This window comes from Salvelinus sp. IW2-2015, unplaced genomic scaffold, assembly GCF_002910315.2.
Source record: "Salvelinus sp. IW2-2015 unplaced genomic scaffold, ASM291031v2 Un_scaffold871, whole genome shotgun sequence".
NCBI classification, from domain to species: Eukaryota; Metazoa; Chordata; class Actinopteri; order Salmoniformes; family Salmonidae; genus Salvelinus; species Salvelinus sp. IW2-2015.
In genome coordinates, this window is record NW_019942634.1 from 273,470 (window position 1) to 297,540 (window position 24,071).

At 43.0% G+C, this 24,071-nt stretch overlaps 1 protein-coding gene across 2 annotated transcripts; it reads left to right on the forward strand.

Moving 5' to 3' along the window:
- Positions 1 to 1,659: 1,659 nt before the first annotated feature.
- LOC112069045 (nucleolar transcription factor 1-B) lies at positions 1,660 to 20,457 on the forward strand. 2 transcript variants are annotated; one of them, XM_024136303.2, is made up of 16 exons: positions 1,660 to 1,759; positions 2,626 to 2,722; positions 3,191 to 3,363; positions 3,819 to 3,902; positions 6,841 to 6,996; positions 7,172 to 7,236; positions 7,339 to 7,462; positions 7,791 to 7,910; positions 9,278 to 9,399; positions 11,798 to 11,945; positions 15,633 to 15,715; positions 15,951 to 16,146; positions 16,385 to 16,432; positions 17,708 to 17,785; positions 19,557 to 19,622; positions 19,718 to 20,457. In XM_024136303.2, the coding sequence occupies exons 2-16, from the start codon at positions 2,674 to 2,676 to the stop codon at positions 19,802 to 19,804; spliced, it is 1,599 nt and encodes a 532-aa protein (XP_023992071.1). In that variant the 5' UTR covers positions 1,660 to 1,759; positions 2,626 to 2,673; the 3' UTR covers positions 19,805 to 20,457. The 2 variants fall into 2 exon arrangements, with proteins under 2 accessions (XP_023992071.1, XP_023992072.1); XM_024136304.2 differs by lacking the exon at positions 1,660 to 1,759 and adding an exon at positions 1,839 to 2,145.
- Positions 20,458 to 24,071: the final 3,614 nt, after the last annotated feature.

Below are 24,071 nucleotides of genomic sequence, written 5' to 3' on the forward strand. Positions count from 1 at the left end.
CGGCCACCACAACAACAGGCTCCATCCGCTTGCCCTGTCTGCTTCTGGGGGAAGTGGAGCCTTGCTTCCCGTCTGTGCCGGTGGGCTCCTCCTGAAGATGATGGTGTGGGATAGAAAGCCAGGGGTCCGCACTACCCGGTCTATGCGGACCCGAGCCGTTTCCCTGAGCTCTGGGGACATGGGCAATCTCGGCGCAGATGGCCTGGCTGGCCACAACCCCAGCAGACCCTGGACCAGGCGTGTGTTTCGTGCCGCCTGTAGCGACACAGCACGAATGAGTTTTGTCATTTCGGCCACCCAAGCAGGCTTTTCCGGCTCCGGCTGCTCTGCCCCCAGCTCGCACAGAGGGTGTGTCTCCCTGCACCCCACCAAAGCCCCAGCTGAAGCCCCAGCCCACACCAGTTCCCTCTCCAAAGCCATCTCCAAGGCTGTCTGCAATGACTCAGGATGAGCCAGCTGGGTCTGTATGCGCAGCTCCGTAGGAGAAGCGCCTGTATGAACTGGTCCGTGCTAGCCGCTCTGCACGGAGGGGGCATGTGAGCATATGCCCGCCGAGAGAGGCTCTCAATGTCATTAGCTAGCACCGTAGAGGCTCTCCAGGCTGCCTGCGTCTATTACTCAGTTCGGAGCGCAGTAGCCCGGGCTGTACACACTGTCCATAGCGCCTCCTCAGTGCTCCCACTAAAGCACCATAATCATGCCTGTCTCGGGCTAATCAATATCAAACAGGCCAGAGCTTCATCCGTGAGGCATAAAGCCAACTGCAGTGCCCTTTCTTCATCCGACCACCCCCTAAAATGAGCTAACAGTTCAAACTGAGCATGAAAAGCTTCCCAATCGCCTTACCGGAATACTTCGGGGTCTTAACAGATACGGACGCAGCGGGAACTGGGCGCCGCCATGTTGTTTACATCCTGAGCCCCAGATTCCTCGTCACGCCGCGTCGACGTCACCACTTCGGTCCGCCCACCAGAATCGCGCGAAATACAGTCGACGAAGCACTCATGCCCGCTTCAGCAGCCATCGCTCTAACGTCCTCCCTCAAGCGGCCTCTGCGCTCCGACGCCCTGGCGATCTCCTCAGACAGAACCCCGACGTCCATTCACACGCACCTCCTTGGCCATAATAGTCCCCTACCTCCACCTTACTTTCGGATTCCCTCGAAGCATTCAATCCCCGTTCTCACCTACGTAGCTAGCCACATAAGTCAGCTAGCTAGCTGGCTAACTTGTATCAACGTTTTTACTTCTGACACCAAGTAATGTGACCTGACTAGATCATAAATGAACAATTGTCCAGACAGAGGCTTGAGTTTGCGAATTGACGGTTTATTAAACAACTTTACCCCGTCTACTGTTTGGGCCGTAGCACACGCAAATAGATGACAGATAACCCACAAGCCAATCGTGACCTCTCTTGTGAAGCCCGACGTAAGAGGAGAGCGAAAGGCTGAACCTGGTCTTAACTCCATGCTTCACCCCCCTGCCCACCCCCTCCATGCCACTCCGCCAACCACCAGGATGCCCGGCATCAGAACATTCCAGGCATTCCCGTGATTGGCAGATAGCAGGTTGATTGACATGTCGGACCCGGAACACCGGGTACTGGTCAGTACACAACCACCTCCTAGCCTAACACATAACACACAGCTGTCTGTGCGGTCGCTACAAATATACATCTAGTGCTTCTACACCTGCATTGCTTGCTGTTAGGGGTTTTAGGCTGCGTTTCTGTACAACACTTTGTGACATCAGCTGATGTAAGAGGGGCTTTATACATACTTTTATTGATATTAAGTCATCGGGACGAATGGATTCGGTTCTCTGTTGAGTTTTGTCAGTTGTCATAATGAGCCCTCCAGCCAGCTTGTGGCTAGAAACTTCAGCAATAATTTTAAACTAGTCTGCCGAAATTGGGATTTGGGAGTGTTCAGGGTCATTCCGTTTTTATCGGACTACAAAAGCAATACATGTGATTTTTAGCTGTCATTTTGGCCAGATTAGCAACACTATCTAGCTACTCGTCGCTTACTTTTACTATGTCACATTTTTTTGGTTAAATAACTACGTTAACCTATCACAAGACGGCAACTCCGTATGCATCCGCTTTTCAGAGATACAACARCATTGCACTGGATTCACACCGGTTAGTCGTTACTTTAGCCAGCCTACATGTCAAGGTGACATCCATATTCTAAATGGTTATTTCTAAATTGTTCCCACTTTTATAAGTGTTAACTAGCGCCATGCTGCTGCTGTTAGCATAATYTACCTAGCTGGGAAGGGCTCATCAGGACGACTCGACTGTCTGAACCGAATTACATTCGTCTCCACTCGACTCCCAGTTTCAACTGCGCAACCCTACGTCATCAATTTCGGCACCAGGCGTTTCCATATAGCCTATCCCAATGAAAATTCGCAACTTTAGCTAGCTATGTATATCATTTGTTTATACATTTAGTATTTCATTTAGCTAAACATTATTGCTTGCACCAGGACCATGAAAGGGGAACGTCTCACGTGCTTACAATGACCACACGAATGCATTTTAAATAGCCATGTGGTTCTTTAGCAACTAAGCTAGTTAACGTTACTCACATAGCCGCTAACGTTAGTTGTGTTTCAGCATCATTCAAAGGGCTATTACTCGTGCAAACATCGCCACTAGTTTGTGATGGACTTTACAGAGGAAGGAGAAATGGAGACAAGCGATAAAGAACAAGGTAAGTAATGTATGAAGGTTTTTTCAAGACTTAACGAACTATTTCCGGGGTGTGAAGTGACTTGACCAGCTGGCTGGGATCATTGAGTTGTGAATTTTGGATACGAGTTAAAGCAACCGTTTTGTATGTAGCTCAATTAGGCATGTTTATKTTTGTTCACTGTAAATTAGCTTGAAATGCAGTAAGGTTTTGCCTGTCACTCTGTCATTTCCCCTTGTCTGTCTCTTCTGTGGACTGTGTTTGTTTTACTCGTTGGTTCTGTCTGACTGGTCATCTGTCTAGTTGTGGTTGTCAGTATGTCTGTCTATATGGCTGTCTATCTGTGTTGTCGATACATATGTCTGTCTGGTTGGTCGTCTGTTTGATTTCTTAGACATCTGTCTGACTGGTTTGCTGTCTGTCTGACCGTCTGTTTGTGTCTGACTGACTGGTTGGTCATCTGTCTGTATGTCTGTCCTTTGGTTACAGCCTGGGGTAGGGAGGACCTGATAACGCTCCTGCATGGTATCAAAGAAAACATTCCCAAAGGTGACATGAGTATTTACACTAAAGGGGAGAGGACACTGGAGTGGGACAAGGTGGCTTTTGGTCCCTACTCTCCACAGATGTGTCATCAGAAGTGGAAGGACCTATCAAAAAAGGTGGGTGACTTCTGGCCTAGAAACCCTAGCCTGGTCCCAGATCTGTTTGCACTGTATCGCTGAGTTGGCTATACAGCACTAACATATCTGGGACCAGGATAGGCAATTTCTCCTGAGACAGACAGTGTTTCATCTGAGTTGGCTCGCTTGCTATCCATTAAGTAAATTAGTTAGGCTACTCTTGCATGTTTGTTCTTGGTTCTCATGGAATATGAAATGCCAGTCAAAATATTCATACATTGGTTCACATGAACTTAGTACAGAGATATACAAAGTAATGTCTATCATTTACATTTTAGTCATTTAGCAGACACTCTTATCCAGAGTGCGGACATTTTCGTACTGGTCCCTCGTGGAAATCGAACCCGCAATCCCGACGTTGCAAGCACCATGCTCTACCAACTGAGCCACATGGGATACTATCAAAACATACTATCTCTGTGTTTCTCTCTAAGGTGCGCAAGATTCGTTCTCTATCAGAGCTGGTCACTGAAGCTGAGGTTGCCTGTGAAAACCCTTTCCAGGGCAAGAACTGGAAGGTAAGTGAGAACTCTGTCTAACTCCTGTAAATGTCCCTTTTAAACCTATAGAATGCTGCTTAAAGTAATAGAGTAGAACAGGGATCTCCAACCTTTCCTAGCACGAGAGCTACTTWAAAAAAAAWTTAAACATAGCAAGCTACTAATTATTCTCTAGCTTTCAAATAGGGACATTCTTCTCTTCTCCACTGCAACTCTTCCCTGTCCTTAGTGTTCCAAGAGAAAGTAGTGCACTATGTTTTCTGTCAATATACAGTACCAGTCAAAAGTTTGGACACCTACTCATTCAAGGGATTTTCTTTATTTGTACTATTTTCTGCATTGTACAATACGTGAAGACATCAAAACGTTGAAATAACTCATATGGAATCATGTAGTAACCAAAAATCTGTTAAACAAATAAAAATGTATTTATATTTTAGATTCTTCAAAGTAGCCACTCTTTGCCTTGATGACAGCTTTGCAAACGCTTGGCATTCTCTCAACCAGTGTCACCAGGAAAGCACCATCACACCTCCTCCATGCTTCTCAGTGGGAACCACACATGCAGAGATCATCCGTTCACCCACACCGCGTCTCACAAAGAGATGGCGGTTCGAACCAAAAATCTCAAATTTGTACTCATCAGACCAGAGGACAGATTTCCACCGGTCTAATGTCCATTTCTCGTGTTTCTTGGCCTAAGCAAGTCTCTTCTTCTTATTGGTGTCCTTTAGTAGTGGTTTCTTTGCAGCAATTCGGCAATGAAGGTCAGACTCACACAGTCTCCTCTGAACAGTTGATGTTGAGATGTCTGTCTAACTCTGAAGCATTTATTTGGGCTGCAATTTCTAAGGCTGGTAACTCTAATGAGCTTAACCTCTGCTGCAGAGGTAACTCTGGGTCTTCCTTTCCTGTGGCGGTCTTCATGAGAGACAGTTTCATCATAGAAGTTGATGTTTTTTGCGACTGCACTTGAAGAACATTTAAAAGTTCTTGGAATGCTCCAAATTGACAGACCTTCGTGCCTTGAAGTAATGGACTGTCGTTGTTCTTTGCTTATTTGAGATGTTCTTGCCATAATATGGACTTTGTCTTTTAGGGCTAGCTTCTGTATACCTTGTCACAACACAACTGATTGGCTCAAATGCATTAAGAAGGAAAGAAATTCCACAAATTAACATTTAACAAGGCACACCTGTTAATTGAAATGCATTCTAGGTGACTACCTAATGATTCTGGTTGAGAGAAGAGTGTGCAAAGCTGTCACCAACACTTTTTTTGGTTACTACATGATTCCATATGTGTTATTACATAGTTTTGATGTCTTTACTATTATTCTACAATGTAGAAAATAGTAAAAATAAAGAAAAACCCTTGAATGAGTAGGTGTCCAAACGTTTGACTGGTACTGTACCTGGTAAAATAATGGTTATTAAACCATTAAGGGAGGGTCGAGAAGAAAACAAACAAATTGAGATTTTCTTTAATTGTGCATCTAGTGAGTGAGGAATGTGCTGGACTAGCAATGATCCTGTGCTGCTGCTGCTCATTTCAATGCAAAATGTGCAAATAACAGATACAAATTATATACTTACTCACGATATACTTCTGCCAGGTTAGCCTACTTTGCAGTTAACATTGAATTTAGACGGTTTTGGGGAAAGTATTTCTGTCAACCGACGACGGTTATCACATCAACTGGCTACACTGAGTGATAGACAAACGCGCGCACTACACAGACGGGCAATATTGCTGGAAAGTATTTGGCAGATGTTGTGTTTTGGCTTTTTAAGCCTTTAGTGGCTAACCAGGGGTGGGATTTATTTTTCAAAACCTTTATTTATCTAGGCAAGTCAGTTAAGAACAAATTCTTATTTTCAATGACTGCAGATTTTTACCTTGTCAATGTTGCGTTGATTAAATGGTAGCTGGGAGCTTGCGGTGTCTGATACTTGTGAGATTTGTTTGACAGTTTGCAGGGGAGCGTGAAAAATTGCATGTGCTTCCAGAACTGTTTGGCGAGCTACTCATAGGTGGGCTGTGAGCTACTGGTAGCTCGTGATCTACCTGTTGGAGACCCTGGAGTAGACCTAGAAGCTTCCACCTGCTGTAGGCATTGAACATATCACCCTCCCTAGGAGAGGGGGTGACCTCGACAATTTATTGTTATAATGAGATGCTGCCTGGATCTTTAATTTAAAGACTCTTGCTCCCTTCSGTCTCAACGTAGACTTTGATCTGAAGCCATTCTTGTGATTATTGTGATTTTGCTATTCCTTGTAAATGTTTGTAGGCCTATGTATCCAAATTGTATCTATTATTGTATGCTATCCATTCATGTTTTTGTATGTTCTTATATCTGAGAATTAACCAATGATATCAGGCCACACCCGGCCATGATTAGACACTTTATAAACTAGTGACCCGCAGTGTTTGTCATTATACCCTGATGAAGACAGCTTGTCTGTCGAAACGTTGGTTATTAGTTTATTCAAATATTGCATCTGAGCTCCTAAAGTGTGCGGCTCTTCTTTTCTATAGTCAAGTGGCAAACTGGTAAAAAAAAATATTGTTCTTGTCCATTACTTGTTACAGTGCTGTTCCTGTTGGAAAAACAATATCCTATGTATAAATACAGTAATGTACAAGGGCAAAAAAAAACATGTTTTGAGCAAATAGTGTTTTTTTAGACACAAGCGCAAACTTCATGGAGTAGGCCATTCAATGAGTTGGTCTGATGGTTCCATCTGGTTTTCATCGACCTCCCCCATGCTTGAAGAACAATAGAGGAGCAATTGAGAAGGAAAGAGGAAAGGCCCACCGTCACACTTGTGCCATGTCAGAGATGTGCCTTTTGTAAACTGAATTGGGTGGTGAATTAGCTGAAAAGGAGACCGGAGTAGGACTTTAAGAGGATGTTTTACATATTGGAGAAATCTTCTCTGTTCTTTTGCAGATACACCCTGACTTCCCAAAGAGACCTGCCTCGTCAAGCAGCATCTTCATCAGAGAAAACTTTAAAAAGTTTGCGAAGCAGCAGCCTGAAATGACAACTTCTGAGCTCTTAAAGTTAATCAATGWGAAGTATAATGAGCTCCCAGAGCACGAGAAGGTGTGTCAGTGTCTGAAGTGCTTTTTATAGTCATAATGGCAATGATCTCCTATTTTCAAGTTGCTATAGCACAATTTATTTATCCTCGAATTCTTTGGTTTGAGTTAGACTAAGATACCTTTGTGACCTATACACTTGACTGACTGGTTGATTACTTCCTATTTCTGGTTTTTAGGCAACATATATTGCGAAATTCCAGAAGGAGAAGGAAATGTATGAGAAAAGCATGAAGAAGTTGAGGTAAGAATGTATTGAGCTGTCTGTTGCTCTCTTGATGTCATAGATACATGTTTGTTTGTTATTTGACTTTCTAAAGTCTCAACTGAACCAATGCTCCTCCAGGAAAGAGTACCCTGGGGGGAAGAAGGTACGGAGAGACTATTTAAAGAACATAAAAGGGCCCCTCACACCCCARGGGCTCTGGTACCGCCACGAGAGGAGGATATTCCTTCTAGCCAACCCAGATGTGAGTGTCATAGCTGTCAACCAATCTAATGTAATCTGTTCAAGGCTTATTTTTTTGTTGTTGAAATATTCTACAAGGATAGCTAGTGGAGGGGTGGGAGATGTTAATCAGCAAGGGCCGGTGTGTCTTCAGAGTTCAGCAATCTGCTTCTACTGTTATGGCATATTCTTTATATAGAGGAATGACTGATTATCCTGACCTCCCACTGACTGTTCCAATTCACAATTAATTTAACTGTAATTTATACAGGTTAGTCTTGCTGATGAATCTACATTGCATGAGAAACACATGAACTGCAGGTGATATAGCATCATGTCTCTCTCCACAGGCCAAAGGAGGCTGTATCAAGCAGAGTATTGTGCAGAAGAAGCGCTGGTCCGAGCTACCTGACGAGGAGAAACTCAAGTGGATCAATCTCTCTCTGGAGCAGCAGACACAGTATGAGGAGGTGGGTGTTTTGCTGATGTCTTTATTGCCTAGAATACAAGATTTTACTGAGTTACAGTTCATATAAGGAAGTCAGTCTATTGAAATCAATTCATTAGGCCCTAATCTATAGATTTCACGACTGGGCAGGGGCGCAGCCATAGGTGGTCCTGGGAGGGCATAGGCCCACCAATTTGGGAGCCAGGCCCACCCAATCAGAATGAGTTTCTCCCCACATAAGGACTTTATTACAGACAGAAATGCTCCTCAGTTTCATTAGCTGTCCGGGTGGCTGGTCATAGACGATCCCGCAGGTGAAGAAGCCGGAAGTGGAGGTCCTGGGCTGGCCTGGTTACATGTGGTCTGCAGTTCTGAGGCTGGTTGGACGTATTGCCAAAATCTCTAAAAACAAAGTTGGAAGTGGCTTATAGTAAAGAAATTAACATTACATTTTCTGGCAACAGCTCTAGTGGACATTCCTGCAGTCGGCATGCCAATTGTACGCTCCCTCAAAACTTGAGAAATATGTGGCGTTGTGTGACAACTGCACACGTGGCCTTCCATTGTTCCCAGCACAAGGTGCACCTGTGTAATGATCATCCTCTTTAATCCGCTTCTTGAAGTGGATTTACTTGGCGAAGGAGAAATGCTCACTAGCTGGGATGTAAACWAATTTGTGCACAGTTTGAGAAAAAATAAGCTTTTTGTACATACAGAACATTTCTGGGGTCTTTTTAATTCTGCTCATGATACATGGGACCAACACTTTACATGTTGCGTTTATATTTTTGTTCAGTATATTGTTAGACTCTGGGTTAAACTTGGAACATTGTTATACCATAGACATGATACATCAGGAGTAATACTATAGTATGTGAGGAGTGATGGAGACTGGTTTTTACATCAGAAGTTAATGGTTATCTGTAGGAGCCCAGATGGCTTTGGAATGTGCTGGGTAGAGGGGAGGCAGTCACGGGAGTGCTGTAGGGGATACGGGTGGAGAGCTTTAGATTAGGCATCAAGGGGATTGAGGTCAGGTCACCTTAAGGGAGGAGGAGCGGTTTATTACCCCGTCACTTCGTCTTCCTGTCGAACCATAAAAGATGTAAGGATTGGAGAGAAGGAGGAGTGCAGCTAAATTGGAGTATATATACTTGTGTTGGTGGAAACATGTTTTGTCTAATGCAGCTGTATTGATCCTCTGGGAAGAGTGAACTTGGTTAAGCTTTCATAGTGTCTGTTGAGGTTTTTACTCTGAGAATTAGAAGCTAACAATATGTTCACTATCACAATGTTCCACAATGCAAAGTTCCAGGACACATTTATGTTTTAGGTTGTTGATTTTGCATCACATGAATCGCTCAACCATGAACAACTCTCATGTTGCAGGAGGAGATGGAGGAGCAGCCAGAGAATAACGGGAGTCGGAGGGCCAAGCATAAGCCACTTCTGCGCAAGTGTGAGAGACTGTTGAAGGACTTGGCAGACGGCAAGCCTGACAAACCCCCATCGTAAGTCACTGGGCCTGCCTTTACCATAAAGGGCTACCTTTGCCAAAGTAGTAACTGTTGCATGAGTAAACAGAAAGATAGTCGCACACTCTAAATATGCACCCAATAATTGAARGGGTAAACAACGTTTCGGCACATAGTGCCTTCTTCAGGCTTGAACGTTGGTGTTAAACCATACAATTATTATGAGCATATTTACAGTATTTTTATTTATTTTTACTCAAGTATACTGTTCCGTAAGTCAGCAGCTCTCCAACATTATTGGGTCCACTCATGCCTTTTACAGAACTATTGCATGAGTGGCAATTCATTTTCCAATATAGATACGTTTTCAATATGCAGTGCATTCAGAAAGTATTCAGACCCCTTGACTTTTTCCACATTTTGTTACGTTACTGCCTTTTTATAAAATGTCTACTTTTTTCCCCCTTATCAATCTACACAATACCCCATAATGACTAAGTGAAAACAGGGTTTTAGAAATTTTGGCAAATTTATAAAAAATAAACAAATACCTTTATTTACATAAGTATTTAGACCCTTTTGATATTAGACTCTAAATTAAGTTCAGGGGCATCCTCTTTCCATTGATCCTCCTTGAGATGTTTCTACAACTTGATTGGAGTCCACCTGTGGTAAATTCAATTGATTGGACATGATTTGGGAAGGCACATGCCTGTCTGTATAAGGTCACACAATTGACAGTGTATGTCAGGGCAAAAACCAAGCCATGAGGTCGAAGGAATTGTCCGTAGAGCTCCGAGACAGGATTGTTTCGACGCTCAGATCTTGGTAAGGTAACCATAACATTTTTGCAGCATTGAAGGTCCCCAAGAACACAGTGGCCTCCATCATTCTTAAATGGATGAAGTTTGGAACCACCAAGACTCTTCRTAGAGCTGGCTGAATCATCGGGGGAGAACTGAGAAATCGGGAGAGAAGGGCCTTGGTCAGGGAGGTGACCAAGAACCCGATGGTCACTCTTACCGAGCTCTAGAGTACCTCTATGGAGATGGGAGAACCTTCCAGAAGGACAACCATCTCTGCAGCACTCCGCCATCAGGCCTTTATGGTAGAGTGGCTAGACGGAAGGCACATGACWGCCCGCTTGGAGTTTGCCAAACAACACCTTAAGGACTCCGACCATGAGAAACAAGATTCTTTGGTCTGATGAAACCAAGATTGAACTCTTTGMCCTGAATGCCAAGTGTCACATCTGGAGGAAACCTGGCACCATCCCTACGGTGAAGCATGGTGGTGGCAGCATCATGCTTTGGGGATGTTTTTCAGCTGTAGGGACTGGGAGACTACTCAGGATTGAGGGAAAGATGAACAGAGAACATCAGTCTCAACGTCAACAGTGAAGAGGCGACTCCGGGATGCTGYCCTTATGGCTTTTTCTTTGCAACTCTGCCCAGTAGGCCAGCATCCCGGAGTCGCCTCTTCACTGTTGACGTTGAGAGTGGTGTTTTGCAGGTACAATTTAATGAAGTWTCCAGTTAAAGACTTGTGAGGCGTCTTTCTCAAACTAGACACTCTAGTATACTTGTCCTCTTGCTCAGTTGTGCACCGGGGCCTCCCACTCCTCTTTCTATTCTGGTTAGAGCCAGTTTGCGCTGTTCTATGAAGGGAGTAGTACACAGCYTTGTACGAGAMCTTTCTTGGCAATTTCTTGCATGGAATAGCCTTCATTTCTCAGAAAAATAATAGACWGACGAGTTTCAGAAGAATGTTCTTTGTTTCTGGCCATTTTGAGTCTGTAACGCTCCAGATACTCAACTAGTCTAAAGAAGGCCAGTTTTATTGCTMCTTTAATCAGACCAACAGTTTTCAGCTGTGCATACATAATTGCAAAAGGGTTTTSTAATMATCAATTAGCCTTTTAAAATCAGAAACTTTGATTAGCTAACACAACGTACTGTTGGAACACAGGAGTGATGGTGGCTAATAATGGGCGCCTGTACGCCTATGTAGATATTCCATTCAAAATCTGACGTTTCCAGCTAACATAGGCATTTACAACATTAACAATGTCTACAGTGTATTTCTGATCAATTTGATGTTATTTTAATGGACCAAAAAATGTGCTTTTCTATCAAAATCAAGGAAATTTCTAAATGACCCCAAACTTTTGAACGGTAGTGTATGTAAATGTAATATTTCAGATTAGTATTTTTTTTATAAAGTTGACAAAATGTTAAACAGTCTATTGTTTGTAGATTGGGGGGGGGTTAATACATTTTAGAATAAGGCTGTAATGTTACCAAATCAGGAAAAGTTCAAGGGGTCTGAATACTTTCTGAATGCACTGTAAATGGCCATGTCATATTTACAGTGATGGAGTTTGTGGTCATACCTGCTTTTTTAAGGTTGAGTTAACCATGTGTTTGTGGTTTAGGAAGGGTTACAACCTTTTCTGTAAGGAACAGAAAGCCACCATACTGGGAGAGGGAGACCCTAACAACCAGTATTTTGTGATTTGCTCCCAGCGCTGGAAAACAATGACAACGCGTAAAAAGGAAGCCTACGAGAGACGCTGTGACAAGGTTAATTGGAGATCATGCATGCTCCTTTCAACTCTTTTTGGTATTTCGTATGTATTTTCATGTTTGGGGGCAAGTCTGTTGAAGCTGCTCTTTTAATCTCTTATTGTGAAGACAGACATGAAATGTCTGACCTCCAATTAAACTTTCTGTGTACATTTCTTTTTTCATCAACGTGAACCAATTTGTGTAAGTTTTCTCTTAATTTCAAAAACTGTCTACTTGTGTGAACACATTATTTACAGAAACATGTGTAATGACTGATTAGCATGTTAGGTGAACACTTAAACTGATTATACACTAGTAATTTTGAGGCAATATTTCTGAGAAATGTTGCTGGTAACAGAGTGGAGTATGAGATACTGGTGCAATAATGAGCAATATGGACATGAATAATATATATACACTACCGGTCAAAAGTTTTAGAACACTGACTCATTCAAGGGTTTTCTCTTCTTTTTACTATTTTCTACATTGTAGAATAATAGTGACGACAAACTCTGAAATAACAAATGGAATCGTGTAAAGTCGTCGCCAAATGTTTTGAGAATGAAACCAATATTAATTTCCACAAAGTTTACAGCTTCAGTGTCTTTAGATATTTTTGTCAGATGTTACTATGGAATACTGAAGTTTAAGTACAAGCATTTCATAAGTGTCAAAGGCTTTTGTTGACAATTACATGAAGTTGATGCAAAGAGTCAATATTTGCAATGTTGACCCTTCTTTTTCAAGACCTCTGCAATCCGCCCTGGCATGCTGACAATTAACTTGTGGGCCACATCCTGACTGATGGCAGCCCATTCTTGCATAATCAATGCTTGGAGTTTGTCAGAATTTGTGGGTTTTTCTTTGTCCACCCGCCTCTTGAGGATTGACCACAAGTTCTCAATGGGATTAAGGTCTGGGGAGTTTCCTGGCCATGGACCCAAAATATTGATGTTTTGTTCCCCGAGCCACTTAGTTATCACTTTTGCCTTATGGCAAGGTGCTGCATCATGCTGGAAAAGGCATTGTTCATCACCAAACTGTTCCTGGATGGTTGGGAAAAGTTGCTCTCGGAGGATGTGTTGGTACCATTCTTTATTCATGGCTGTGTTCTTAGGCAAAATTGTGCGTGAGCCCACTCCCTTGGCTGAGAAGCAACCCCACACATGAATGGTGTCAGGATGCTTTACTGTTGGCATGACACAGGATTGATGGTAGCGCTCACCTTGTCTTCTCCAGACAAGCTTTTTTCCGGATGRCCCAAACAATCGYAAAGGGGATTCATKAGAGAAAATMACTTTACKCCAGTCCTCAGCAGTCCAATCCCTGTACCTTTTGCAGAATATCAGTCTGTCCCTGATGTTTTTCCTGGAGAGAAGTGGCTTCTTTGCTGCCCTTCTTGACACCAGGCCATTATCCAAAAGTCTTCGCCTCACTGTGCGTGCAGATGCACTCACACCTGCCTGCTGCCATTCCTGAGCAAGCTCTGTACTGGTGGTGCCCCGAACCCGCAGCTGAATCAACTTTAGGAGACGGTCCTGGCGCTTGCTGGACTTTCTTGGGCACCCTGAAGCCTTCTTCACACAATTGAACCGCTCTCCTTGAAGTTCTTGATGATCCGATAAATGGTTGATTTAGGTGCAATCTTACTGGCAGCAATATCCTTGCCTGTGAAGCCCTTTTTGTGCAAAGCAATGATGACGGCATGTGTTTCCTTGCAGGTAACCATGGATGACAGAGGAAGAACAATGATTCCAAGCACCACCCTCCTTTTGAAGCTTCCAGTCTGTTATTCGAACTCAATCAACGAGAGTGATCTCCAGCCTTGTCCTCTTCAACACTCACACCTGTGTTAACGAGAGAATCACTGACATGATTTCAGCTAGTCCATTTGTGGCAGGGCTGAAATGCAGTGGAAATGTTTTTTTTTWAATTAATTGCAAGTCATCTGATCACACTTCATAACATTCTGGAGTATATGCAAATTGCATTATACAAACTGAGGCAGCAGACTTTGAAAATTAATATTTGTGTCATTCTCAAAATGTCATTCTCTTTTGGCCACAATTGTATTTAAGGTCCCACAGTTGACAGTGCATGTCAGAGCAAAAACAAAGCAATGAGGCCGAAGGAATTGTCCGTAGAGACAGGATTGTGTCGAGGCACCGATCTGTGGAAGGGTACCAAAACATTTKTGCAGCATTGAAGGTCCCCAAGAACACAGTGGCCTCCTTTGTTCTTAAATGGATGAAGTTTGAAACCACCAAGACTCTTCCTAGAGCTGGCTGCCCGGCCAAACTGAGCAATTGAGGGAGAACGGCCTTGGTCAGGGAGGTGACCAAGAACTTGATGGTCACTCTGACTGAGCTCCAGAGTTCCTCTGTGGAGATGGGAGAACCTTCCGGAAGGACAACCATCTCTGCAGCACTCCGCCACTCAGGCCTTTATGGTAGAGTGGCCAGATGGAAACCTCTCCTCAGTAAAAGTCACGACAGCCCGCTTGGAGTTTACCAAAAGGCACCTAAAGGACTCTCAGACCATGAGAAACAAGATTCTCTGGTCTGATGAACCCAAGATTGAACTCTTTGGCCTGAATGCCAAGCGTCACGTTTGGAGGAAACCTGGCACCATCTCTATGATGAAGCATGGTGGTGGCAGTATCATGCCGGAGGGGATATTTTTCTGCAGCAAGGATTGGGGTACTAGTCAGGATCGAGGGAATAATGAACAGAGCAAAGTACAGAGCGATAATGCATGTACAATTTACCTCAACATGTACCCCCGCACATTGACTTGGTACCAGTACCCTCTGTATATAGCCTCGTTATTTTATACTTTRGTTTATTTAGTTAATCTTTTCTTAACTATTTCTTGAACTGCATTTTTGGTTATGGGCTTGTAAGTAAGCATTTCACGGTCAGGTCTACACCTGTTGTATTCGGCGCATGTGACAGAAAATTTGATTTGATCCTTAATGAAACCTCCAGAGCTCTCAGGACCTCAGTCTGGGGTGAAGGTTCACCTTCCAACAGGACAACGACCCTAAGCACACAGCCAAGACAACACAGGAGTGACTTCGGGACAAAATAGCTGTGCACCGACTCTTCCCATCCAACCTGACAGAGCTTGAGAGGATCTGCAGAGAAGAATGGGAGAAACTCCCCAAATAGAGGCGTGCCAAGCTTGTAGCGTAATACTCAAGAAGACTTGCGGCTGTAATCGCTGCCAAAGGTGCTTCAGCTTCAGTTTTATTTATTTTTTATTAAACATTTGCAAAAAAAAATGTCAATGTTTTGTCATTATGGGGTATCGTGTTTAGATCTATGAGGGGGGGGACTTTTTTCCCATACATATTAAAATAATGTTTTAACGTTTAAAAAAAGTCAAGGGTTCTAAATACTTTCCGAATGCACTGTGTGTATTAACGTATCATGAATATTGTAGTGCGGAATCATTTGAGATGTGAATGGCCAACATTTCACTCCAAAACAGGAGTTGATTTTCTCTCACTTGAGCTCAAACGTCTGCTATGTTTTCCAAAATATTTTAATGGGAGATTGAGCACATTGCCAATTTCTACGCTCTGGTTTGAGGATTCCTTAACATTGCTCAGCAATATTGGCCCCAAAAATGACCATTTGTATCGTGGACATTAGTCCTAATGCAGTCAGGAACATGACGTGTGTGTGTTTGTCCAATCAGACTGTGACAGATAAGGAGCAGCAGCGCATTCTGTTGGGGAAAAGGAAAAGTACYTTTCAAGGCGAGCCCAAGAAACCATCTGAGTGAGTATCCCTGGCTGTGGCCCAACTGATCTCTTCATCAGTTATCTGAGTTTGTGAAAGTACTTCTGAAAGAATTACTTCTAATAGTTTTGTGCTGTGCAGATGTATCAGCTAAGAGGAAATTATATGCCTTTCGAAACATATCCAGTCATTATTTCCCCCCATTCCCCAGTGACAGCATTGAGTGTGACCCCAACTTCTAGCTTTGAAAACCTTTCTCCACTTCACTGAACAGGTGGGGTCACACAGTATTTTACAGCGAGAAGATGGCAGAGCTGAGAGCCAAGTCGAGCCACCTCAGCTCCAGGAAGTGCATGGCCAGGGTCAGCCCACTGTGGAGGAAGCTGGCCCAGAAGGAAAAGGAGCACTACCAGAGAATAGCCCAGGAGAGGGCTAGGGAGTACCAAGTAGAGCTACGCAGCTGGTTTAATGTAAAGTCCATTCACTCTCTGGTTGTTTCCCACTTGGCACCCTATTCCCTAATCCCTATACAGTGTACTACTTTTGACCAGAGCCCGTAGAGCTCTGGTCAGAAGTAGTGCACTTAGGAATAGGATGCCATTTGGGACAAACCCTCTTTTAGATTAAATATGACCACTGTTGTGAGTTGAGGTCTATCTGTAAAGTTTTTACTGTTAACTGGTGGTCTTACTATTTAACATTTTTCAGACCATGTCCCCAAAGGAACAGGCAAAGTACTTGGATCAAAACCCAAATGTAAGTAGAGATAAAACCGAGAGGAAATTGAGGTGTGTYTGTACAAAGGCCCTATAAAATGTTAGATTTTATTTTTTCGGATTCTGTTTAGTTTTTCCCAAATTCCCCTTTCTCCATTTAGTTTTTTCAGGTTTCCATTTACCCCAGTTTTTTCAGTTTTTCCCTCTCAAAAGCACACCTTTTTTTTTTTTTGAAAAAAAAATGAATTTGATGTTGTAAGTCCACAACAGTTCTTAAACCACATCAGGTGACCACTTTTTAGGTCTAGAAGGAATTTAGATGTTGAGTGTAGTTAGTTAGTTAATTTATTTATTTAAAAAATATATTTATTTTTTACCCCCTTTTTCTCCTCAATTTCGTGGTATCCYATTGTTAGTAGTTACTGTCTTGTCGCCACAACTCCCGTACGGACTCAGGAGAGGCGAAGGTCGAGAGCCATGCGTCCTCCGAAACAACCCAACCAAGCCGCACTGCTTTTTAACACAGCGCGCATCCAACCCGGAAGCCAGCCGCACCAATGTGTCGGAGGAAACACCGTACACCTAGCGACCTGGTCAGCGTGCACTGCACCCGGCCRGCCACAGGAGTCGCTAGTGTGSYYMYWYWCAAGGATATCCCTGCCGGCCAAATCCTCGCTAAACCGGACGACGCTAGGCCAATTGTGCGACAGAGCCTGGGCTCAAACCCAGAGTCTCTGGTGGCACAGCCTTAGACCACTGCGCCWCCCGGGAGGCCCTTAGCTAGTTAACCTTTAATTCCAGTGCGGACCTAGCAAGAGGCTGTTGTTTAGCTGTGTTTTTGTAGCACACGTGATGGTAGAGTTTGCGAAACAAATACCCTCTTGATTGATGCAAATAATCATGATATCATTCTGCCAGGTAAGCATAGGCTACTTTGTAGTTAACGTTTTAATTTCTTTTTTTCATTAGCATCATCACTAACGGCTACACAAAGTGGTAGACGCACGCACCAGTCATACACAGACGTGGAATTATTTTTGCCGCTTCAGAAAGTTGCAGGAAATACGAATCACTGATGCATTCTGTTCATGTCTTATAATAAACTTTGGGAAGTTTAATTAATTTTCAATACATTTAGTTGATTCCCTAGTTCAGTACATTTTGGAATATTCTTGAATTCTGTTTTACTGTCTGGATTCCGTGATTCCTTGCGATTTTCCGGCACCAAGGATTTTATACTGGCCGTGTGTGTGTGTCTGTCTGGTTGCGATTGGCGTGAGTTATCTTTAGCGTTGATCTTGTATCTGTTCTTCAGAAATTGAAAATCCTCGACAACCCAAAGCAGGGAAGGATGGCAAAGAAGGGCAGGATGGCAAAGAAGGGCAGAACATCAGTAAGTTAACACACCACACGTTATCACCTCCACAACACCACACCGTGACGGCAAAAGACATGTACTGATACAGTGCCTTCAGAAACTATTCACTCCCCTTGACTTTTTCCACATTTTGTTGTGTTACATCCCAAATTTAAAACATATTAAATGTACTTTTTGTCACTGGCCTGCACACTATGCCCCATAATGTCAAAGTGGAATCACGTTTTTCAAAATTCATAAAAAATGAAAAGCTGAAATGTCTTGCATGGTATTCAACTCCTTTTGTTATGGCAAGCCTAAATAAGTTTAGGAGTAAAAATGCAAAAAGGTGGTGGGTACCTAGTCAGTTGTACAACTGAATTCATTCAACTGAAATGTGTCTTCCGCATTTAACCCAACCCCTCTGAATCGGAGAGGTGCGGGGGGGCTGCCTTAATCGACCTCCACGCCCGGGGAACATTGGGTTAACTGCCTTGCTCGGGGGCAGAATGATAGGTTTTTTCCTTGTCAGCTTGGGGATTCAATCCAGCAACCTTTCGGTTACTGCCTTCGGAAAATATTCAGACCCCTTTATCCATATTTTGTTACGTTACAGCCTTATTCTAAAATGGATTAAATATTMTTTTTTTCTCATCAATCTACACATAATAGCCCATAATGTCAAAGTGAAAACAGGTTTTTAGTAATGTTTGCAAAAAAAACAACTTATTTACATACACTATTGTTCAAATTACACAAAAAAAAAAACATCAAATTGACTCTGAGGTCATTAAAGTTCCCATGGCACTTATCGTAAGAGATGGGGTGTTAACCCCGGTGTCCTGGGTAAATTCCCAATCTGGCCCTCAAATCATCATGGTCACCTAATAATCCCCAGTTTACAATTGGCTCATTCATCCCCCTCCTCTCCCCTGTAACTATTCCCCAGGTCGTTGCTGTAAATGAGAACGTGTTCAGTCAATTTACCTGGTAAAATAACGAATAAATAAATATTTTTTTAAAAGTTTGGCGTCACTTAGAAAGAAAAGCAAAAAKAATGTGTCCATTAAAATAACATCAAATTGATCAGAAGTACAGTGTAGACATTGTTAATGTTGTAAATGACTATTGTAGCTGGAAACGGCGTCATACCCAAGAAGACTCGAGGCTGTAATCCCCGAAGGTGCTTTAAAAAAGTACGGAGTAAAAGGTCTGAATACTTATGTAAATGTGATATTTCAGTTTATTTATTTTTTATTATAGATTTGCAACAAATTAACCTGTTTTTGTTTTGTCATTATGGGTTATCGTGTGTAGATTTATGAGGSSGGGYAAACTATTTAATACATTTTAGAGTAAGGTCTGAATACTTTCCGAATGCCCTGTGTATATAGTTTCAAACATAGTGTATGCACATCAAGTGACTTGCAGGTGCTGGGTACAAAAAGTAAACTCATGTTGTAAAGATTAGATACCTGCACGCTGAAAAATGCTCTAGTTTCTTTGTACAACATCAGCCTGACGAAGACCTTCGGGTCGAAGCATTGCACAATAAAACTCCTGGAGCATTCATTGGGTATTGTTTATTTAATATCTCTAATACTTACCAACAGTACTGCAACAAGTGCTCCTATGGGGTGGAATCCTAACTTGACATGGCCTGTGTCCCAAATGGCATCCTYTTCCGTTTAAAGTGCACTACTTTTGACCAGGGCCTATAGGGTTAGGCATCATTTCAATGTAAGGGTTAAATCCCTCACTGATGTCCAATGCGGATTTCAGCCAGTATCAGCATGTTTCTCTCTAGGATTCAGAGGATGACGACCTGGAGGGCGACATCGACACATCCAGTGATGAAGATGACTCAGATGAGGTTAGAATAGACACATTGTTTTTATTTAATCAAGCCTTTATTTTGGGACAATTCGCCAAGATAAGTGTTAAKACTGATCTTATGTACCTTTTTAGGATGACGAACATATGACGGAAAAGGAGAATTGGTCAGGGTGCTCCAGTATTAGCTCCAGTTCCGAAGAGGACTCCGATATGGAATGATACACACTGTCCATAACCTAATGACTGAATTAATGTCATTGACACTTGTCCCAATAAACTCAGGTGTTTATTTTGAGCCTTGGCCTTTTTTTCTTTTTTTTTAAAACTTTTTTTTAACTAGGCAAGTCAGTTAAGAACATATTCTTATTTTCAATGATGGCCTAGGAACAGTGGGTTAACTGCCTTGTTCAGGGCAGAACCACTAGGCTACCTGCCGCCCTGTTCAGATGGCGTGAGGAAATGCATCCTTCATTCCTCCRTTCCTTGAAGAAATCACAAATCTGAAGTAAGCAGATTTTTTTTTTTTTAAAGAGGACTCTGATTCAGAATGATGCACACTGCCCATAACCTAATGTCACTGTGCTTGCTTGTTGGATATACCATTGGAATTCAGTGATCGAAGACTAATGGGACTACCTCAATCTCCCTTTCTTCGGGAGGAGAGACTAAGGTATTCATGTCAATGATTCTAGTTTTGTTGACTCTTCAGGATAAAGTGGTAATGAGTTGAAATGTTTCCGCTGTTTTATGATTTTTGATTAGGGGACTCAATCTGCCTAGACAGTTTTATTGCTTGGCCATTGAGTAACCGTGACATAACATTCAGTATCTTGTATCAATGTTCACTGTTATTAAAAACAATCTGAATTTTCGTTGTGTGGTAGTTAAATGTGAAAGGACCATTTATTCATTGATTTACTCATCAGTTTCCATCAAAACAACTCTCTTACCCATGATGTATTTTAGTGCTGCAGATTATGATGTTTCATGTAAAGTTTGAGAATCATTTTGCTGTTCTATCAGTATCCTCTATGAACTTGAAGTGGACAAGAGGTAAGATACATTAATTTGCCAGTTGATGTTATTTGATGTAGTCTGACATCCGTTCACAAGTTCAATGGTTTTACCTGCGCCAGGTGAGCCATATTTTTATTTTTTATTTTAGATTATCTTTGAAGTACGTTTTTGTTTGTTCACTATTACACAGAGCTGGGTTATTGTAAGGGCTTACCGGGGCTGAAGCCCCTTGGCCCAGGCCTGTGGGCCTGAGAGGCAGGAGGTTTTTTTGCAAATAAAGGAAATCCATACAGTATATATGTAATATACAGTCCAGTCAAGTTTGGAACCACACCTACAATTATCAAGGGTTTTTCTTTATTTTTTACTAATTTTCTACAACTTGGAAAATGACACCATGGGGAGGGGGGGGAGTGTTAAACAAAATATATTTTATATTTGAGATTCTTCAAAGTAGCCACCCTTTGCCTTGATGACAGCTTTTCACACTCTTGGCACGCAGTCGCCTTGGCATAGATGGTACTAGTGGATCTAAACCATGGAAAATGCACCCCACCATAACATGTTATTTGTATCCCTCATTTATTCAAGTGTTTATTTTATTATGGCAGTCGAGAAGACTGCAATATGGCCAGCATGATTGGGGCGGCAGGGTAGCCTAGTGGTTCGAGCATTGGGCTAGTAACCGAAAGGTTGCAAGTTCAAATCCACGAGCTGACAATGTACAAATCTGTCGTTCTGCCCCTGAKCAAGGCACTGTTCCTAGGCTGTCATTGAAAATATGAATTTGTTCTTAACTGACTTGCCTAGTTAAATAAAGGTAAAATAAATGACCCAATGACTTTTTCCACATTTTGTTACATTACAGCCTTATTCTAAAATGGATTAAATAAATAATCCTCATCCTCACATAATGACAAAGTGAAAGCAGGTTTTTAGATTTTTTTGCACATTAAAATAAAAAAACAGAAATACCTTATTTACATAAGTATTCAGACCCATTGCTATGAGACTCAAAATGAAGCTCAGGTGCATCCTGTTCCCATTGATCATCCTTGAGATGTTTCTACAACTTGATTGGAGTCCACCTGTGGTCAATTCTATATAAGGTCCCACAGTTGACAGTGCATATCAGAGCAGAAACCAAGCCATGAGGTCGAAAGGAAATATCTGTAGCGCTCTGAGACAGGATTGTGTCGGGGCTCAGATCTGGGGATGGGTAACAAAACATTTCTGCAGCATTGAAGGTCCCCAAGAACACAGTGACCTCCATTCTTAAATGGAAGAAGTTTGGAACCACCTAGACTCTTCCTAAAGCTGGCTGCCCGGCCAAACTGACCAATCGGGGGGAAGGGCCTTGGTCAGGGAGGTGACCAAGAACCCGAGGGTCACTCTGACAGAGCTCCAGAGTTACTCTGTGGAGATGGGAGAACCTTCCAGAAGGACACCCATCTCTGCAGCACTCCACCGATCAGGCCTTTATGGTAGAGTGAACAGACGGAAGCCACTCCTCAGTAAAAGGCACACAACAGCCCACTTGGAGTTTGCCAAAAGGCACCCAAAGGACTCTTAGACCATGAGAAACAAGGTTCTCTGGTCTGATAAAACCAAGATTGAACTCATTGGCCTGAATAACAAGCGTCACTTCTGGAAGAAACCTGGCACCATCCCTTCGGTGAAGCATGGTGGTGGCAGCATCATGCTGTGGGGATGTTTTTCAGCGGCAGGGACTGGGAGACCAGTCCGGATCGAGGGAAAGATGAACAGAGAAAAGTACCTGCTCCAGAGCACTCAGACGGGTGAAGGTTTACCTTTCAACAGGCCAACGACCCTAAGCACACAGCCAAGACAGAGCAGAAGCGGCTTCGGGACAAGTCTCTGAATGTCCTTGAGTGGCCCAGCCAGATCCCGGACTTGAACCCGATCAAACATCTCTGCGGAGACCTGAAAATAGCTGTGCATCGACACTCTCCATTCAACCTGACAGAGCTTGAGATGGTCTGGAGTATTGTGTGTAGATTGAACAGGAAAACTATTATTTAATCCATTTTAAAAAGTCTGTAAAGTAACAATGTGGAAAAAGTCAAGGGGTCTGAATACTTTCTGAATGCACTGTAGATACTTTTGGTTATGTAGTGTATGTGGACACCCGCTCGCAAAGCATCACATTCCAAAATCGTGGGTCCACCTTTGCTATTTATTATAATATTTTTTTTGTTTAACCTTTAACAAGTCAGTTAAGAACAAATTCTCATTTACAATGACAGCCTACCGGGGAACAGTGGGTTAACTTCCTTGTTCAGGGGCAGAACAACAGATTTGTACCTTGTCAGCTCGGGGATTTGATACAGCAACCTTTCGGTTAAATCAAATCAAYTTGTATTAGTCACTTGCCGAATACAACAGGTGTAGACCTTACAGTGAAATGCTTACTTACGAGCACCTAACCAACAATGCAGTTAAAAAAAAAATACGGATAAGAATAAGAGAGAAAGTAACAAGTAATTAAAGAGCAGCAGTAAAATAATAGCCAGACTATATACAGCGGGATACCGATACAGAGTCAATGTGCGGGGGCCCTGGTGAGTTGAGGTAGTATGTACATGTAGGTAGAGTTATTAAAGTGACTATGCATAGATGACAACAGAGAGTAGCTGTGGTGTAAATAAGGGAGGTAGGGGGCAATGCAAATTGTCTGGGTAGCCATTTGACTAGATGTTCAGGAGTCTTGTGGCTTGGGGGTAGAAGCTGTTTAGAAACCTTTTGGACCTAGGCTTGGCGCTCCGGTACCGCTTGCCGTGCGGTAGCAGAGAGAACAGTCTATAACTAGGGTGGCTGGAGTCTTTGACCATTTTTAGGGTCTTCCTTCCTGACATCGCCTGGTATAGAGGTCCTGGATGGCAGGAAGCTTGGCCCCAGTGATGTACTGGACCGTTCGCACTACCCTCTGTAGTGCCTTCCGGTTGGATGCCGCCGAGCAGTTGCCAGGCAGTGATGCAACCAGTCAGGATGGTCTCTGGTGCAGCTGTAGAACCTTTTTGAAGATCTGAGAACCCATGTAAAGTCTCCTGAGGGGGAATAGGTTTTGTCGTGCCCTCTTGACGACTGTATTGGTGTGCTTGGACCATGTTAGTTTGTTGGTGATATGGACACCAAGGAACTTGAAGCTCTCAACCTGCTCCAATGCAACCCCGTCGATGAGAATGGGGGCGTGCTCGGTCCTCTTTTTCCTGTAGTCCACAATCATGAGCACGCACCCCTGAGGGGCGGATGGCGGATGTGTTGTTACCTACCCTTATCACCTGGGGGCGGCCCGTCAGGAAGTCCAGAATCCAGTTGCAGAGGGAGGTGTTTAGTCCCCGGGTCCTTAGCTTATTGATGAGCTTTGAGTGCACTATGGTGTTGAACGCTGAGCTGTAGTCAATMAATAGCATTCTCACATAGGTGTTCCTTTTGTCCAGGTGGGAAA